The sequence below is a fragment of the Anabrus simplex genome, chromosome 3, assembly GCF_040414725.1.
Source record: "Anabrus simplex isolate iqAnaSimp1 chromosome 3, ASM4041472v1, whole genome shotgun sequence".
Taxonomy (NCBI): Eukaryota; Metazoa; Arthropoda; class Insecta; order Orthoptera; family Tettigoniidae; genus Anabrus; species Anabrus simplex.
This window is the reverse complement of record NC_090267.1, coordinates 222,856,833-222,878,077: the sequence shown is the minus strand read 5'-3', so window position 1 is coordinate 222,878,077 and position 21,245 is coordinate 222,856,833. Positions and strand designations below refer to the sequence as shown.

At 37.6% G+C, this 21,245-nt stretch overlaps 1 protein-coding gene across 1 annotated transcript in view; it reads left to right on the top strand.

Annotated features, from left to right (window-relative positions):
- The window catches only part of htt (huntingtin), a 900,697-nt gene that overhangs the window by 414,055 nt on the left and 465,397 nt on the right, over positions 1-21,245 (top strand). The window contains exon 18 of the mRNA XM_067142878.2: positions 13,325-13,550. Coding sequence (XP_066998979.2) covers positions 13,325-13,550 — 226 coding nt within the window. The remainder of the gene's footprint in view (positions 1-13,324; positions 13,551-21,245) is intronic.

Sequence of the window (21,245 nt, the reverse complement as noted above, 5' to 3'; positions counted from 1 at the left end):
TTACAGTTAAAAGCACACTAAAACAGTAACTAATTTGAATAATTAAAAAATTATTAATGAAATGTAAGGAACCGGGTGAGTTGGCCGTGCACGTAGAGGCGCGCGGCTGTGAGCTTGCATCCGGGAGATAGTAGGTTCGAATCCCACTATCGGTAGCCCTGAAAATGGTTTTCCGTGGTTTCCCATTTTCACACCAGGCAAATGCTGGGGCTGTACCTTAATTAAGGCCACGGCCGCTTCCTTCCAACTCCTAGGCCTTTCCTATCTCATCGTCGCCATAAGACCTATCTGTGTCGGCGCGACGTAAAGCCCCTAGCAAAAAAAAAAAAAAAAGAAATGTAAGAAGAGTACAAAATACGTATTCTATGTACTATAACGAACTTAACCTACTTCAATTACAAAATCATACTAAATAGTAGTCTATGTAAATGAACTAACGTGAATAATTATAAAATGAGTAATGAAATTAAGAAGAATCTGAAGTTGGAATTTTACCTACATTATCAAGCAACCTAAACTGGTTACGAAAGCATAGTAAGATAGTTAAGAAAGTAATTGAACTTATTTGAATTATTATAAAATGAGTAATTAAATCTAAGAAGAGTTCAAGATCGGTATTACATGTACAATAACAAACTTGACCTAATCCTGTTAAAATTCTACTTAGAATTGAAGTTTAAAAACATGATTTTTGAAACTTTTGCATTTGACAAACAGGGGTGTCTTTCTGTTATAGTATGACCATGCTTTGAGAACAACAATGTTTTATCTCTGTGTAAAACAAAGGCCTTACATTACGAAGTACATTGTTCTTTTAGTAACATGACTCACAGTTCAGAATATGAAGTGTCTCTTAAGGAGTGTCAGCTATTCTTCAGGGCAATGTCATGTGGAGTGTTTCTACTGAGTTGAGAGGATAAATAATGCACTGTTATTGTTTCAAAGCTTCAATGTAGCTGATGTACGGAACGAGTGAAGTTTCTATTCACGCGACACGACACATGAAGCAATCTCACTGCTTTGAAACAGTGTTTTGTTGTGTCGAGGCATCGAGACAGCTTATTGCACCAGCTCAGTGTTTCAAAGCATACACACACACACTAGCCAACTTGACAACACACAGGAATATCCATACTGCCACTGGAAACAGAAGACGCGAATGACAAAGACCCCCTATAATAACAGCCCAACAATTGGAACAAGAGAATTTCCACATTACAAGAAAGTGTATCCAAGAATGGAAAGAGGAAACAACTCCTGCTCTTAACAACTTCCTGGACATGAGGAGAAAGGACAAACTGAGAAAGATGCGACTACCTCCTTCACAAATGGGCAAAGTGCAGTCAATGGCACATAGTGACTGAGTGCTTTCATCATTTGTACTATGGAGATATACATGACTTTTTGGCTGCTCCATCTGTACTTCAGTGGATTGAGCAATCCACCGTAGTTTATCTTTATTACCCGTCCTTTCAACATTTTTATTTCATTTTATTTCATCTATAATGCCATATGCTAAATAAATAAATTAAGAGCTCCACCTCTTGTCTCATGTATAGGCTATAGAATGTTGTGATAATCTACATTTTCTTTACAAAACCCATAGAGATCTTTGTAATTATGTTCAAGAGAATCTCATTTTGCTTAAATAATTTTTTCTTTGTTGACAAACCATCATAAACTCTGCCATCACATTTTTAGCATGATCTCTATCACTTTGAGTCGCCTGTTGGGCAGTATCAAAAAATTTTGAGATTCATCTCCATTCAGTGAGACGAAGCTCCAGTGTATTCATATAAATTTGGAGTTGGGCTGAGTGACCCAGATGGTTGAGGTGCTGACCTTCTGGCCCCAACTTGGAAGGTCCAATCCTTGCTAAGTCCAGTGGTATTTGAGGTGCTCATATATAGAGACGTGAATTATAGGCACTAAAAACAGTTAAAATAGGCAGGCATATAGGCTTTTAAATTAGCCAAAATAGGCATTTAAATAGGAACTAACATGTAAAATAGGCAACAAAATAGGCATGAAAAAATTACTTATAATTTAGTAACACACTCAATTACTACAAAAGGAATTTACAAGCAACATTTCAAGGTTTTCCGGTAACAGTCTTGTTCTCCTCTCATGCATAATGTTTTTGTACTTAGACAAAGATCTCTCAACATCACATGAAGTGATTGGATAAAACTTCATTGAAGTCACTTCATGTGGTTTTATTCCGCAGACAGCGGCTGCCTTCCCAGAGGATCGGTCAGAACATCCCCTGACTTCTTCTGCAATCCTAAATGACTCCACCAGGGTCTTGCCTCTCTTCTCCAACTTGGTGATTGCTCCTGGCAGCTTGTTGAAATTTGAAGATGCTCCGTTTTATGCAGGGGCGTATTAGCTCACAACAATGCAGTGCATAGGTCATAAGAAAATGGTTATTGGTCGCTGCCCAAAGTGGACTGGTAGAAAGGCTGCATTGATACAGATTTCAGTACTCATATCAGATGCATCACAGTATTTCTAAGTTGATCTGTGTGGTATTTTTCTCACATTTGATCTAAAAAATAATAAAATTGACATAAATTATATTTTCCCTATATCAAATTTCTACAGTTGGGCTAATTGGCAATAATGCTTAGTATATAAAATTATGCATTAGTTTCATTAAAAAAAGACTATTAGAGATGATGTTTCTAGAAGTGCAAAACTTTAAAGTAGGGTCAAGGGAATTAGTAATTTACATGGAAATATCTCCCCAAGGATTTTCAGTTAATAATAAATAATGTTATTTGCTTTACGTCCCACTAACTTCTTTTATGGTTTTCGGAGACCCACGGTGCCAGAATTTAGTCCCGGATGAGTTCTTTTAAATGCCAGTAAATCTACTGACATGGGGCTGACGTATTTCAGCACCTTCAAATACCACCGGACTGAGCCAGGATCAAAGCTGCCACATTGGGGACAGAAGGCCAGCGCCTCAACCATCTGAGCCACTCAGCCGGGCGATTTTCAATTATAATAATAAACTCTTTATTAATCATCATACTTAATAAAGATACAGCACACAAATTGTGCATGGTATAAACAAAGTTTGTCATATGTACTGTCACCTCTCACTATTACAGAAGTTCACAACGGATAATCCCCGGTTTTTGCATGTGATTACATGATATCGACTGCAATGCTCACTGCACAGCTTGCAAACACAGGTTTCGCCAGGGTTATGGAAGTACTCAGTGTTGCACAGTTTATGGTGATATCCATGGACCGCCATCGAGTTAACGAAATGTCGCATGTCTTGATTAGTCTTTGTCCATGTTCTATTCATCATCGCCTCCGTTGAGTAAAAATCGAGCCAGATTTCTTCCCTCTTCTTCACTCTGTCCTGCAGTAATTTTTCCCAAGCGTCTGTGGATGGAAGCCCTTGCTTCATTCGGTGGTCCTCGATGAAGAAGGTCTCCTTTGCAAGCTCATATGCAAGCCTTGATTTTGTGTATTTTGATATTCCCAGTGTAGCTTTCAGGAAGTGCGACTTGACTGCTTCAATTGTCTTCAGCTCAGCCAGACCCAGTTTATCCCATATAATATCCAGTCCATATGTGGCAGTTGGCGCAATTTTCGCATCGAATAGTTTCTTAGCACTTTCTAGTGAAAGCTTGGTAATTGTTTTAATATCATATATTGCTTGGTGGCTGCCGTTGCTCTAGACTTTATGTGAATTCGATAGGTTGTTGCTGTTGTTTGCATGGTCAGTCCTAGATTCTTAAATGTATTGACAGTCTAAAGGACTGTAGATCCTAGGTATATCCTGTCAGTTGCGGCCTCTTGTCCACTCTTCCGAAATGTCATTTTCACTGTTTTCTCTGTGTTAATTTTCATCTTGTTATCTTTTGCCCACCTGTCTAGATTGTCTACAGCTTTTTGCACATCATGTAGCGAACTTGATCCAATGACCAAGTCGTCTGCATATAAATATATTTTCAAATCCTCTATTCCTTGCTGAGTAACCTTTACCACATCATACGTCACAATGTTAAATAACAAGGGGCTTAGTGGGTCTCCTTGGAGTAATCCGTTGGTCTGCATGATCAGTTTCGAAGTTGCTACTCGATCATCATTTTGTATGTAATTTGTCATTAGTATGTTGTTTATCAGAGTCATGAGCTTGTCTTTCCCCATTATGACTTCCAGCTTTGCGATTATTAGTGGTCTGCTTAACATGTCGAAAGCTTCTGCGTAATCAACAAATACTGCATGGAATTTGCCTCTTGGATGTCTGAGGGCTTCTTCAGTGTAATTGATGAGGTTGTTAATGGCATGGAGGGTGCTCCTTCCTTTACGGAATCCAAACTGTTCCTCTGGGAGTTTGTGTTCTACTGCGTCTGCGACTCTTTTTGTGAGAAGCTTTATCATTATTTTCAGCATGCATTTTTCTATAGCTATTCCTCTATATGAGTTAGGGTCTGACTGGTCGCCTTTTCCCTTGTATAACATTTTCATAGTTGAGGTTCTCCAAGATGTGGGAGTGTTGCATACTTATAGACAGAGGTTCATTAGGTTTCAAATTACCGGTAATATTGTCTCTGATGAGTCTTTTATGTGTTTGATGTATGTTGCCATCGGGTCCTATGGCCTTCTTATTTTTTAGTGACAAAAGCTTCATACACCTCTTCCTTTGTGAATGGGTCAGTAACGTCTTGGTATGATCCTGTTATCGCAGCCTCAGTATATTCCTTAAGTGATCTTCCCACGTATCCATTTCTATCATTCCACTGTTTTGCACTTTCCTAGGCTTTAATGCTACAAACGGGTCCTTGAGGTCATCTTTCACGACTTTTATCCCCTCCTTTTCCATATGTTCATTGCATTTTACCGATAGCAGTTTTTTGTATTCCTTCCTGATGACGATATATTGCCTTATTGTCTCAGTGCTCTTGTTGTTCTTTGCTGCATGCATGGCCTTAATAGTGCTCTTTCTCTTCTTATAGCAATCTTTATCGCACCATATTAGTGATCTTCTTTTCCGCTTATACACAAGTGCTGATTTGATTGTCTTCTCCAGCGATAATGCGGCTGCATCTATGTTCTTTATGTTCTTTTCAAGTTCCTTCCGTTCTTTGGTTTGTTGTTTGAGTACATTTTTATTCATCTCTCTTGAGGGTTTGGCATCTGCATAATTCTCTCTCTTCTCTATTCTTAAGACATTAAATTGCATCGAGACAGGGCAGTGTTTCGTTATCATCGCCTCTTCTGTAGTGAAACATACGGAGTAGTTTGTTAGGTTAATGTTTTGACCTTTGTAAAAGATTAAGTCTATAGTACTACTCCCTGTATATTTAAAGTACGTTCTATCTTCGAAGTTGTTAACAAGGTTGAAACCTTCCTCAGTCATGATTTCCAGGAGCTCTTTCGCTCTATTATAATTATAATAGGCAGTATAGTGTCGAGTTCACTGGGTGAAAAATATAATAAAATAGACGTGAAACGATTCCGGAGTAGCGTAGAGGAGAGATCCATTCTTTATGCTTGTCAAGGACCCACCAAGCTGGTCCTAGGAATATTCTTACTTATATAGAAGAATGGAAACGGATGCACTATAAATCTAATTTATTTGTTTCTATTCGCCGGCTTTGGTCAGCCGGGTCAGCTGTCATGAAGACTAATTTTTGTTGCCTGCAATAGATCCTGCATAATGTGTGCCCACAAGGCCACCACACTCATTGAAAATTAAAAACCACGTAATTTGAAATTGTCGTGACATGCGCCCATAACCTTATTTTACCATGCGAGTTGTCTGTGCAGTTAGGGGTGCACAGCTGTGAGCTTGCATCTGGGAAATAGTGGGTTCAAATCCCACTGTCGACAGCCCTGAAGATGGTTTTCCGTGGTTTCCCATTTTCACACCAGATAAATGCTGGGGCTGTACCTTAATTAAGGCCACAGCTCCTTCCTTCCCACTCCTTGCCCTTTCCTATCCATCCCATCGTCGCCATAAGAAAACCTTATTCTTGTCATAATTTAGCAAGACTCTAGAGGGGATGCTAGAGGCTTGTTAACCTGGGAGCTTACGCCCCCCCCTCCCCCAAGACTCCTTCCCCCGCCCCCCAAGGACAACGGGTACTAACCGAACCTCACCAATCCAGACCAGCGGTCTTTTTGCTGTCCTGGTCTTGTACAGATAGTCTTGGCAACCTTGTAAAACATGCTGCGGCATCGTCCTAGCCGGGCTACATTGGATCTGGAACCTGTGTTTCGCGAAGGCTTAGAGGAAGTGTAATGGAACTCATGATTTTTTAATGGGAGTTTTAAAAATTGCATTTCAGTTGTAAATCTCTATTTTCACAGGAAATGAATCACAGTTCAAAATACCGATTTAATTTTCATCCATTATGTGACAAGAGACCACTGGCGTTCTAACGCCTTTGTTCAGTAATTTAATGATTATTTACATTTTAGCAATATAAATTATTGAAAGTTTATGACTAAGAGCATTGCAACAAAACGACTTGCCACAATGCATAAATAATAATAATTTCGTGTGGCTATTTCTAGCTGAGTGCAGCCCTTGTAAGGCAGACCCTCTGATGAGGGTGGGCGGCATCTGCCATGTGTAGGTAACTGCGTGTTATTGTGGTGGAGGACAGTGTTATGTGTGGTGTGAGAGTTGCAGGGATGTTGGGGACAGCACAAACACCCAGCCCCCTGGCCATTGGAATTAACCAATGAAGGTTAAAATCCCGACCCGGCCGGGAATCGAACCCGGGACCCTCTGAACTGAAAGCCAGTACGCTGACTATTCAGCCAACGAGTCGGACAATGCATAAATTAATAGGCCTATATATGCTACATTGAAATGCGATCATAGTTCTCAATCACAAAAAGGATAAAAAGAACAAACGAACTTACGTCCTTACAGCAAGGTTGATAGACTACCCTTCCATTCATAGAGAAATTGAGATCCCCTGTGATCCACTGCTTCAGCTAGTAAGACTTCGACAATTTTTCTTTGGCCATTGCCGCAAACACACCTTCTTCTTCTTCTTCTTCACAATAAATCACAACACGTTCTGAACGTAAAGCGTACGCGTACAACAGTTCGCATCGAAAGGAAGGTACAGGGCATATGGGTTGTGAAACATAGTTTGACGTTGACTGGTTCTCACATATGTATTAGGAGGTTGGAGGAGTTGAAGGCTTCGAGGTCAAATAAATTTTTCCTTGCTTTTCCTGATGGAAATTTTCCTAGAACTATTTCTGGTGACTTCTGAGAATTCCCATTTTTGTTCGTGGGGTAAACAGATATTGAGAAAAGAGAATTTTGTTGAGCACACTAGCTACAATATAATGGACTGGAAGAAAATCAGCTTTTTTAAAATACAGTCAAAAGGCATCAAATAGGCAATTATACTCCAAATAGTCACAAACCCCTGAAATAGGCATTTATAGGCACAATAAAACCAACGAAGTATAGCTAAAAAGACCGTAAAATGGATTTATATCTCAAAAGCCTACGTTTCTGAACACAGGAGTATAATAGGCAAATAGGCAAATTCCCGCCTCTACTCATATATGTCAACCTCATGTAGGTAGATTTACTGGCACGTAAAAGTAGTTAGTGGGACATAAAACAAAATAACATTATCTAAATTTGGAGAAGTTTCTCTGAGAGAATCCACTAATGAGATGTGTCTCAGTGGGCAATGGTTACTGCTGAGATAAAGTTTTTTTTATTCATCTATGTGTGAGATATATCTCAACATTATGAGACAAGAAATAGGTAACAAAGAGAGGTGGAATGGAAGGTCCACCTATTCAATACCAGTTAAATAAAGTCTAATTATCTATATTGAATCTTGGGACTAGTTTTGACCCCGTTATTTGAGTCATCTTCAGCCTTAATCACAAGATGGAAAAAAATATTATGGAACGTGCAATACAATCACCAGTAATACACTGAAATTGGCATGTCTTAGACTTGTTTATATAATATGCTTATGAGGACATGTGAGTCAAAGTTAAGTTGTAGTTGTTTACGTATACATCTGGAGTTAACAGGGGTAACTTTTCCTCATTGGGAATAAAGTCTTAAAGTAAAACAGTGGATTAGAATGAAAACACAATCACAGTTAAGAAAGAAGATTAAAATAACACATTAAAAGCTTCTTGCAGCATTACATAGATATTACAATGTGTTTTGATATATTTATAAGCCTTGCATTAGTGTTGATATTAGGTGTTTGATATATAAGTGGTGGATATATTGATCCAGCTAAGGCATACTACCAGCAATTTACTGTGATGTTCAGAGAGGACATTCAAAATCTGAATAATGAGTAAGTGGCCTTCCGTTCAAGGTGGAGTGATCCGTGAATTCCATATAGACCGGGCGAGTTGGCCATGCAGTTAGAGTCGCACAGCTTTGAGCTTGCATCCGGGAGATAGTGGGTTTGAATCCCACTGTCGGTAGCCCTGAAGATGGTTTTCTGAGGTTTCCCATTTTGAAATTGAAATAATAAATAAGGTAGTTCAACCTATTCAATACAAATAAATACGAAATGTAGTGTTACATTCCCATTTTCACACCAAGCAAATGTTGGGGCTGTACCTTAATTAAGGCCACGACTGCTTCCTTCCCATGCCTAGGCCTTCCCTATGCCATCTTCGCCATAAGAGCTATCTGTGTCGGTGTGCCGTAAAGCCACTTTCAGATCATCTTCAGTTGATCATAGAACCTAATGTTAACATAATGTACAATTCAAAGCATCACTGAATTCAATAATGAATAGACCCACACATAAAATTTACCTTGAAATAGAATATAGTCGCACTCTAAATTACTTAGACATATCTGTTACTAAGCACGAAAATCACTTAGCATACAAAATATGCAGGAAACCTACATGAACATCTAATACAATAAAAATAGGTTCCATTCATTCCAACGCCCATAAAAAAGCAGCCTACCATAGCATGATATACAGAGCGTACATTATACCCTTATCTCAGGAAGAGTTAAAAAAAGAATTAAACTTGATCCACGAAATAGCAAAGCAAAATGGATACAACAAAGATATCATCAATAAAATCATCCAAAAAATAAAACACCAACCTAAATCAAAATTCACCAGAGACAATGAATCCAAGAAAGACTATGCACTTTTCACTTTCAATAACACCTAAATCCATCCCATAATTAACATTCCTAACCTAACAATGCCAACATTTTACACAACACTAAATCTGTCAATGAAAACAATAAATATAGTCATTCAGGAGTATATCTAATAAAATGTGATAATTGTGAAGCCAGTTATGTCGGACATACCGGAAGAAATTTTCTTACCCACTACAATGATGCCATTAATGCATTTTTCATCCATAGGGCAACATGTTGAGGACTATAAACATAAATTTACCAGTATTGAAAATGATATGCAAATTTTAAGTATGAATCTCCAGGGCCCATTGCTCAATATATTGGAAAAATTTTACATCAATATGGACCAGTACGCCAATCCAAACTTCAACCTGAATGAAATTACAGACAAAGTAAACATCCTTTTCAATACAGTTATCCCTTTTTTAAGAAACACTTACCTAAAAAGAGTTAATAAACAAAACCCCATATACATCAAGGAACATCCAGAAGACACGCCTCGCTCTACTCCACCTCCCCCACAAGCTGCTCCTCTTGTCCCTCCACCCCTTCCCTCCTCTGCTGCAAGAACCAGCCCGAGGCGTACACAGAGCAGTGCACGACGTGCTCCCGAACAATACATACGGACAAGCTAAGAACTGCACGTAAGTACACACACACACATACTCATTCAACACTTTCAATAGACATTCTTAACTGGCAAGGTGAAAAATTTTTTACACTCCGCTTTCCTCTTTCTGTTCACACAGATCAATTGACATGCCCAATGGAACACAACTGTGAAGAGGGGAGCACTTGCACTTATTAAATCAGACGATGAGACTAACACCGCAAAATAAGATAACATATTATGATGTTTTAATGTAAATTAAGTAGCATAATAACAGATACTGAACGTGTGTAATCATCAAGATCAACAGCCCATGCCAGTGAACATACTAAAATATTCTGCAAACTGCAACGTACCTGCGTAATTAATTAAATGTTTTATCATCACAGATCAAAATGTTTTTAATGTGTGCTATAAGAATGCTATAGAACAATTTTAAGTCATAAAAACATTACACATCATTATTTTAACGAATCATGTGGCATTTAGGAATAGATTAAGTGGAGTTTTAGAGAAGCTCATTGCAAGTTGTATGAACATTGACAAACGTTTTAGACTAAGAGAAAAAACACCAAAACACATTTTAACATTACAATATTATTATTTGTATTATGTGATATTCATTATTGAATTCAGTGATGCTTTGAATTGTACATGATGTTAACATTAGGTTCTATGATCAGCTGAAGATGACCTGAATGGGGATAGGGGTCAAAACCGATCCTGTATACTAATGTGATATAGATATGTTTTAGAAGCTATATATCAATAAAGTATTGATTAGATGGAAGATTCCATCTTTATAATTGTGTATACTAAACTATCAGTATAGACAGAAACTAATAGATTATAACAACAAGAACTTGCAAGTTCTACATTGCAGTTGTTTGAAAGGGAAGAGAGTAATCCACAAGCTGAAAAATGATCGAGGAGAGGTTCTTGTAGGGAAGGGGAATATTGAAGAAACCATTGAAACCTGCGATCAAAAACATTACAGCTAGTCATTCCCACCCCAACTACAACTAGGATGGTAACCGGAAGCAGTTTCAAATGTGAGATCTGAAGAATTGCAGCCCATTAATATGACAAAACTGAGAGCAACATTAACCCAGTTGAAAAGCTGCAAGGCACTGGGGGAGGACCTGATAACATGTAAAATACTGAGGACAGAGGAGAAACTCTTGAAACAGCACTTCTGCTTCTCCTCAACAAGTGTCTCAACTAAGGAAGGATTCCAGATTCATGGCAGAATGCAGAGGTGATTCTACTGTTCAAGAAAGGCAACTGTGTATGTATGGAAAACTACAGTCCCATCAGTCTACATTCCATCTTTTATAAATTGCTAACCAAAATTTGCACGGCTATGAGCTTGCATTCAAGAGACAGTGGGTTCGAATCCACCATTTGCAGCACTAAAAATTATTTTCTGTGCTTTCTCATTTTCACTTCAGGAAAATGTACCTTAATTATGGCCATAGCCTCTAACTTCCAAATTGTAGCCCTTTTCAATCCTTCCATTGAGAAAAATCTTCATTGTGTTAGTGTGACATTAAACAAGTAGTAGTAGGGAAGGGGGAAAAAAATACACTAACCAAAATTGTAACAACCTGACTTGCTGAGGAATTAGACACCTACCAGCCCATTGAGCACAAGCAGGATTCAGGAAAGGTTTCAGTACGATTGACCATCTTCAAATGAAATATACTCCAATTGAAAAACATACTGAGTACAGTGTCCCTCTACAGACTGTTCGTGGACTATGAAAAAGCTTATGATTTGATTGAGGCCTGGGCTGTATTTGAAGCAATGACTATGCACACATTGACATCAGATATTCCAACTTGATAAAATACATCTATGATCATGCTACTTTACCCATCAAAGTTAAAGAAAACTGCATCAGGACAGTTCGGATTGAACCTGAACTATTTACCTGGGCATTAGAGGGTTTAGCCTGGGATCGGAAGGGAGTTGCCATCGACGGTCAATTTCTCAGTCACATATGCTTTGCTGATAATGTTGTTCTCATCAGCAGTGATGTCGCTGAACTGGAAACAGTGCTGTAGGAAATGAAGTAAGCCTCCCAAGCTGTGGGACTGAAAATGAACCTGGAGAAAACTAACATCATGAGCCCAAACAACATGCAGGTTACCATCAACAGCCACATCCTTGAGAATGTTGATGAGTATTTGTACCTGGGCTACAGTATAAACACGAGCGAGACAACCAGACAACAGAGATTACCAGAAGAATCAGGATGACCTGGGCGGCATTCAGTAAATTCAGTTAATCCTCCGTGAATCAAACCACAAAAGTAAGGTACACAATAAGTGCATCCTACCAATTGCAATCTATGGGCTTGAAACTGTGACTTTAATGCTCAAAGCTTGAATAGACTTCAAATTTGCCAGAGAAGGATGGAGTGGGTGATGCTGAATGTCATCTTTAGGGACTGAATACTGAACTAGGAGATTCTGAGGAGAACAAGAGTCAGACATACGATGGAAGAAGTGGCACAACACCAGTGGCAATCGGCTGGTCATGTTGCAAGAGGTGACAACAAATGGACCAAATATGTAGTAATGTAGTACAGTGTTGAAGGTGTTAAAAGATTCATGAAGGAGATTTGGCTGACCTCAAACAAAGTTGCAAGGTGATATTCAGCACGTTGCAGAGGGAAACTGGATTGAAACTGCCCAACATGGAACATCAAGGCTTGTGTTCAGGAGTGGACAATGAAAGGCTAGAGGAGAATTTATGGGTTAATAACTGTGTCTCTGTATGTTGTGTTAAACTTTTCAATTGAATTTCAGTACATGTATGCTTGGACATTGAAAAAAAATTGTGTTTGTAAATTTTTAACTGATTATAACTTATAAATAAATAATGAAAATAAGAATTTACTCCTTTATTTATATTCTTGAGCACGTATTCATGTATTTACTTGCTGTAGGTGTTAAAATGTTTGCATTGTTTGTCCTGAATCAGAGTTACAACTTTGGTATAAATATTACTAATCGGCCTAGGCATAAAGTTCCCAAGATGCACAACCCCCACCCCCACGAAAAAACTAACATACGTAACCATGTTGCACTTACCAAAATACTGTTATTGTGAACACAGAGTATAGCCTATTCTAATGTCCATTTTGCCATTTTGTTTGCATTGCATTTAGGCTCACTGATATGCAAATGATCCAGTGTACAGTAGGAATCAACCTTTTAAAATGCAACTGTCCTACTGTATATAATAGCTATAACTCTTCATTTTCTGAGACATAGTGTACAATCAGAAGGTTAGTAGTAGTAATTAATTTACTTGTAGAAGATTTTTAATGCCTTCATTGTTTAGGCCTATCTAATCAAGAGTTCAAGTAAGGAAGGTACTGATTAGATAACCTGAAGGTTAAGTTACTAAATATCTAACTTACATTAGAATTTTTTTGGATAAATATATGTTTTTGAACTTGTGTATACTGTATTAATAGCTTCAGAATGTACCTTGCTTCTCATATTTGTTGTTTTTAGAGTTCTACCTATCTATAAGTTATGTCCTTTGTTCTTTAGCTTTCTTCAGCAGCTGAGCAACTTTTGGTCCATGTAGTGAGAACTCTTAATATCTTCGTTCATGTACTGGAGGAGTCAACCCCCTCCATTCCAACCCCAAAGCCCTCCCTTCCATCACTTCCCACAGCTACATCCCTTTCACCCATTAAACGGAAGAGCAAGAACACAGCTGATGCATCAGGAGAAAGCAGACCAAGAGGAGTATCTCCTGTCAAGATAGCATCAGGTAGGCATATTTCTTAGGTTGTTACCCAATACTGATTGAACTACAGCAAACTCCTGATTATCCAGGTGCGTATTATCCGTACTGTACATAGTGCAGCAATTTAAAAAAATAAAAGAGGGAGCCTAAAGTACTGTATTCTGTTATAATTAGAATGAATGTTTTAGTTTTCAATACACTATTGTACATGTCACTCATGTTTTACCACCAGAAGATGCTGCATGCACCATTCCTCCTGTCAGTCATCCCTGAAATATTTTCAGTTGTTTTTCATTTTATCTTGATGTGAATGCTGCAACTCTAACCCTCATAACATGTCCAAAGCTGATTTACTGTCGATATCTTTGCCAAACCATTTCCCTAGGAGCTAAATATAGATAATTCCCAACACCCTTTAATGGGATAGTAAAAGAAAAAGATTCAAGTTTTCTTTTGGGACGGTTCCCTTCAGAATTCTTGCTCTGCATTGATATGAAGTGAAAGCATACTCTTAAACATCATCAGGAGGAACGCATTGTTGATCGTACTTTTCTAGCCACCGACAGATCTCAATAATAGCCTCTAAAATGGATCACTGACAACAAGTGTTAACTTGTATCACATTTCTTGTTGCTGCTGGAGTTACATTTGCTGGACAGTTTACATTTGCTAGGAAGATGACGGATAAACACGAATGTGCTGTTTTAACTGTTGAAAAGAAATGAGAAGTTATAGATAAGTTAGAAAAGGGCAAATCTGCAGTAAATCCTTCTTGGGTTTGTGGATACGTATGCAAACAGTAAGACTCTTAAAGAAAAAGAAAAACTGTTAAAATTTACAACCAGAGCTGACAGCCAAGCCGGACAGTCACAGTGTAAGTGCATGAAGACTTCATCATGCGCAAAACTAGATGAAGATTGAAGGAAAATTTAATGGTTCATTGGGATGGCTGACTCAATTTAAACATCGCTACTGGATTCAAAAAATTTCTTTTTGAAGCGAGAAACTTAATGTTAACAAAGACTTTGCTGATGCTTTTTGCTATGAATTCTACAGTTACATAGAACATCATATTTTCTCTGGAACAGATTTATAAAGTTGACGAAACTGGACTGCACCCGAAGGACATGCCAACACGAACTCGAGCCTCTGGAACCGAATTGCATGCTACCAGACTTAAGCCTATTGAAGAAAGGCTAACTGTTCTTTTTGGTGCAAATTCAGTGGGTGAACACAAATTGAAGCCTATACCGAACACTTCGTTACATGCCTCATAAGGGAACGTGGATGATCAGTACTATCTTCAGAAATTGGTTCTGTTCTGTGTTTTTTGTTTTTTGTTTGTGCTGTGTGTATGTATTTGGAGGGAAAAGGCTTACCTATAGGAGTTATTCTTTTATTGGACAACACACCTTGTCATCCTGTAGAAGATATGCTTGTTTCAGATGATGGAATGATTTTTATGAGGTATTATGTTACATAACTCATACAGCCAATTGACCAAAGTGTGATAGTGGCTGCGGAACAACAGTACAAGTCAAATCTGATGCAACAGGTTGTGCAAGAAGATTCAGACTTCGTTAGTTTCCAGAAATCCCTGAATGTGCTGGGTATAATCCACGACATTTGTATGGCTTGGGACAACATGAAGATAACAATAAAAGCTTGCTCGTGGAAGAAAATTGCAACACCCTCCATTGAAAGTGGCTTTGAATGTTTTAGTAAAAAGAGTGTGATACTGCTGCTCATCTAACCGATCTAGTGAAACAAATTTCTGATTGTGAAGCCATAGATGATGAAAACATCCACAAGTGGTTAAATAGCAATGCCTGTGAACCAGGATTTGAGCAGCTACGTGATGCGGATATAGTGAATGAAGTGTGTTTGGTAGAGGAGAAGAGTAAAGATGAGGCGATTGAGGAACACTTTATCACGCCCATCGAGGCACTGAAATACATTGATCTGTTACCAGATAATGCAGGACAAAATCTGTTTGACTGTACTGATGTTTTGACTCTCCAGAAAATGAGGACTGTTGAAAGTGAACTGAAAACAAGTCATATGAAATACAGTGTGTTTTTAAATGTAATTTTATAAATTAGTTGTCGGATTCTGGAGAGTTGCACGTAAGTAATAGACTACAGTGGGCTTTCAAATATGATATGTAGCCTGTTTTGTAAATAACATAAATGCAGTTTCCAGTAAGAACACATGCATTTTGGATTATCTGTGATTTTGATTATCCATGGAGTCTTGGGTCTGCATTAACCCAGATAATTGGGGAGTTTGCTGTATGTGGAAAGTAGCAGTTTATTTCTTATGAACATGTTGATTTATGACAAAGCTGTTGGTTAGCAGAAGTTACACTTTTCAGGCTTCCTCCCTTCTGTTCGCAACAGTTCTGTTGTAAAGCCCTTAAACCAAACTTTGATCTTGGGACAAAATTGGAGTTTTTAACAAGACTCTAATCCAGTGCACAAGGCCAAGACCACTCAAGAATGGTTGCTAGCAAATGTTCATGACTTAATTTTTGTTACTGGTTGGCCATCTAGGAATCCAGATCTCCATTCTTAGTTTACAAATTGAGGAAATAATGTGCAAACAGAGACATCTTAATATTGATGGTCTTAAAAAGATCCATTTAGACTGCTGTAGCCAATTTTCCCACGATCATCGTATGTGACTCCATCAATACATGGCCAGGAAAATTAACATTTGTTGTTTCAGGAAAAAGCAGACATTTGGGGTAGTACTCCTAAAATTCTTAAGTTAAATACCTGTTCTTTCTTATCTAAAAATTGTATTTCTTTTTTTCCAATTTGTACTCCATATATTGCTATTTTAATATGGTACAGTATTTATGGACAGATTTGGTAGATTAGTATTATTATAGCATTCAATCTGAAAGAATATATGGATAAATTGTTTTACCTTCATTTTATGGGCCTTTGTGACTTCTTCTGCTTGGCCTCCTATTATGTCATCTTCTCCTTCCTCCTCTTAACATTTTCCCCACAAGTGCAGGTTCCATTTTTTCGTATAGCAGACTGCCATTTTGATGTATCAAATTCATCAACTGGGTGTAAACTGACAAATTTTAAATCCAACTTAATCAAATCCAGCCATTGTTACTTTGGTCTTCGACATGGGCATTGACCATTGACTTCAAAATTGTATATTACGCTGGTGACGGTTACATGTACAACATGCACTATGATTTAAATCAAATACCATCCCTTAACATCCTCCTAGTCTCAGCTTCCTTTTCTATTTCTTCTTAAAGGATGTAGGTACTGATTAAATTGATTATCTGGCCACCTAAGGCTAATTTTGTTCCCATTAAACTATAAGATATTTTCTTGAACTCAACTATGTTGGTAATAGAGGATGCATCCGTACTCTGACTTACTAAACTTCAAAATCTTGTGTTCCAATGTTCATATCATGGGATTAAGTAATGCCAAGTATTTTCAGAAAATGCAATAATAACACAGTACTGTTTACTTTCCTGCAATGTAGAAATGAAGATTTTAAAGGTACATGCCAAACTTGGAAGGACAAAAGATGGTAATGTTGCTGGAGGATGAATGTCAAAATGTCTTCCTTGTGAAAGCCCAACAAGTTGTAGACTAATGTGTAGAGAATAAGGAATGCACATTGGAAAAATTAGCTGACAACTTAAGGAAGATACAAGAGTAAGTGAAGGGAGAGTTATTCATAAAGAAAGAGCTTGCTGGTGACCTGAGGTCCAAAAGTAAAAAAATGACAAAAGAAAGGGGCAAAAAAAAAAAAAGATTAAGAAATGAATGATGAGAATAAGTAGGCATACAGAAAAACCAATAAAGTATGGAATAATGTGAAATGTATCCAAATCTCTAACCTGAGCTGGAATATAATGGAGGATAGAAGATTTTTCAGGACCATTATGCAAAGAGATAAAGTATCAAATGGTATGTACTAAGCATGACCAATAAAGCATGAAGGTGATATAATGCTGATGAAAGAACAAGCAATACTCAACCATTGGAAAGATAATTCCTGAAAATGACAGAGAGGACAGATGTATGATACCAGAGATCTGAAACCTTTAGATTAAGTAAACAAAGAGGAAATAAGACACATACTTCCTAGAATGAATAGAAAGGTTGTTGGTCAAGATAACATGACCATTTGGAGAGTGGAAAAGCTTAGGTCATGTGAGGTTGATATTCCTCATTGATTTGTTCAGTAACATTGTATGTGCTGAGAGCATACTGGATGAATGGACAATGAGTGTGCTAGTACCTTTCTATGGAGGTAAAGTAGATACTGTCTCTTGTACAAGTTACAAAGAAAAAACTTGTGAGCTAGACTAAGGAACTCTTGGGAAAAACTGTAAGTGATGAACAGTTTGTGTTCATAGTTGGGCAGGGAATGGTGTATTCACAGTTCGTCCTGTGTCAGTTGACAGACGCCTTTAGCAAAAGCCACAAGAAAATACCCCTTATGACAGAGTTCTCTGTAAAGAAATGTGGACCTGCACTAGAGAACAGGGAGTTTCTAAGATGTATGTGAATATAATCCAAGATATGAGCTGCTTCGGTGGATCAGTGGTAGAGTCTCAGAGTTCTACTTTCACCGCTACTCACTGAACATAGATATTTGTTGACACTACTTCTGAAGGTTCGCAGCTCATTAATTAGAGCCACATTCTTCTTCAAGATATATACTGTGTATATACACACACAGTATATATATGTGGATTCCAGCTTTAATAGTGGCAACACTGCTATGGGTATGAAATGGAACGGAATTAATTATTGTCAGTTCTACCACATGTTAGTCTGTCTAATCTACCTCATAGTAAATACACTCTCCCTTCTGACATGATGCGATTGCACTGTGGCGAGAAGAATTCGGTCTTGTGTGAGTTGGTGCTCTAAACTGTTTTGTGCTGTGAATTTGCAAAATAGGAACAGTAAAGTTATGCTTAAAGTAAAGACAAAATTTTAATATTCCACCTTGTCAATACTAAAAAATCATTTGATGTTTTTACAAAAACATTACAATGACATTAAAAGGTACTAGTTTCGGTCCACTGTGGACCATCATCAGCCTAGCCAAATTACAACAGTAAAAGACATAGTGATAAAAATAGTATGGAGAAATGAGAGAGGATCTAGAAGGATGGGATGGTGGTGGAATGACAGATAAAAGTGAAAAAACCATATATGCGAATAATGATAAAAGTAACAGAAGTGTTCACAATGACAAGTAAAATCTTGTGAAGTCACGTAAAAACTTTGATGAGATAGTCTTTGGTTGGCAGTTGCTCCTCTGTTGCATGATTGACATATATAACTACGTATATGCTTCTAGAAAGTTGTAGATGTAAGTTCCACTTTTGCGTAGAGGTAAGAATTGTCCGATGAGACTAGCACCAGATTAAAATTGACAAAGTTGAACCTGTTCTATGGTGGAATTAAAGGCTTTCTGTGTTGAACAGAAGTAGTCTCAGTTCAATCGGGACCCCAATACCTGGGGAAAGAAGATAGTATTAACGCGGGTAATCGGATAGAGAATAAGCGAGGCACCGGAAAATATAAACGATGACTCACCTTGCGCTGCGTGGAACAAACTTGCTGGATTGAATGTAACTTACGGAGTGAGCGTGGCGCGGAGTAGATCAGCAGGAAAGGGGTAGGTGAATACGGAGGGGAGGAATGACGGAACCTAACAATGAAGTTTATAACTTTTAATGATGACGCTAACCAAGCTAAACACAAAGCATTTCAATATCTAGGCATTAAGTTGAAAATAGCCAAATTAGGAAAAGACATAGATTTTCTCAAACAGTGCATTCGGTTTGATTTAACGCCAAATTTCTTAAGACACAACAAAAAGAAACATTGTATCACGTCACAAACTTCCAAAACTCAAACTAAGACTAATAAAATTTGGTTGAAAGATGAAATCAAGTTTCTTTATAGGAAAAAAATCATTCCTTAACCTCAAACTATACGAGTCTCACCTTGCGGCAACAAAATTGTTATCTAAAGCGCATTGGACAATCTTCTTCCAATCAGTTGAAGATAAATTATTTATAGACTTAACCAAGAAACAACATATTTTGGATAATAAATTGGAGAAATTAAAGAGATCCAAATCGCAAGATTATCAAATTAGACGCAATAGTAGACCAGCAGACGATCGTAACCATTTTCATCCACCCGTAATTAACCTATCCAGTACTCCCCTAAATCCAAATGAAGAAGGAATTTTAGCCAAGGGACCCAAACATAACTGGCCCGATTTGAACACAACCAATTCACTTATTACAATGATAACAGAATCGGAATTAGCTATCTCTAAAACGCCTTTAGACACACAAGATGAATTAAGATATGACATCAAAAAGAAACTTAATAACATCCTTTTTCACAATAATTCACCTAATTTTCCCGCCAATTCTAATAACAGGAATGTACTAACTGATTAGAAGCTCCTGCACACCCTAAACAAAAAAATTAAGGACAACGACCTAATCGTGACCAAGGCCGATAAAGGCAACACGACCGTAATCATCGATAAGAATGAATATTGATTGAAATAATAACATTAAGTTATTTATTAGACCACCTAATCAATACAAAATCGTCTTGGATGATTTACATATATTTGTTAGCTAATAGTGGTACATGTTTTGCCTTCCCTGAAGGCATCATCAGCCATAGTTTTAACCTTAAATTAAAAATAAGCGTCTAAGTAACATGTAGTAATGAAATGAATTTTAAAATCTTGAAGAGATTTGAAGTAAAATAACATTAAAAATAACAATGATGGTTTGAAAATACAATGTGATGAGATACAATAGTGGAAGTATTAACAAAATTAACATTAGAAGGCTGCTAAAATAAGTACAATGGATAAAACAACAGATTGTTATACAACAAGTAGTAAGATTGCATAAAAGTAAAGTTGATAGTCTGGCGGTTATAATTGGACGATGGCGAAAAATCTTATATAATCAAAGTAAAGAAGAGAGAATAAAAGTCAAAGTTAGTCGAGAGATCCGAAGTTAATCATGATCTTGAAGATAAAAGACGAAAGTCAGATGCATATGGTGAAGTTGTAGAACACGTTGAGGATATGAAGTTGGTGAATAGAAGTTGAAGAACAGTTTCAAATAGGATCACTGTGGACCATCTCAAAATTTGAAGTGATGTTCAAATGTTGTAAATTGTGAGTTTGTAGATATTCTAGTTGAAAAAGCATATAAAAGTGGAATCTGTAAATGGAAGCAAGAAACGTAGAGTTAATTGTGTGAAAAGATATTTGAAAAATATTGAAGTAGAATCGTATGCACTTACCATTTGACGGTGACAAAGATAGCTTGTAATATTATGAGTTAGAAGTATTTGCAACAGTAGACTTCTTGCTACGTGTGTTATAACTGAAGTTTTGTGCTGGAGGGGGATCTGTTTGCGTTGACGTAACTATTGGTGGGAGGGAAGGAAGAGAGTGTATTATTGCGTGTGTTGTAACGGTGTAAGGCTATTGGAGGGAGCGATGTTACGGTGGGTGTGGCTATGGGTTTATTGGTTGTATTTGAATTAGAGGTACTAGCGGCGGGGGGAAGGGAGGGGGGTATATTAGCTGTAGGGGAGGTGGGAACTCTAATTGATGTGAGGTTGAAGATTTTTAAGAATTTGTTGGTGAGGGAAGTTGATTCTCGTAATA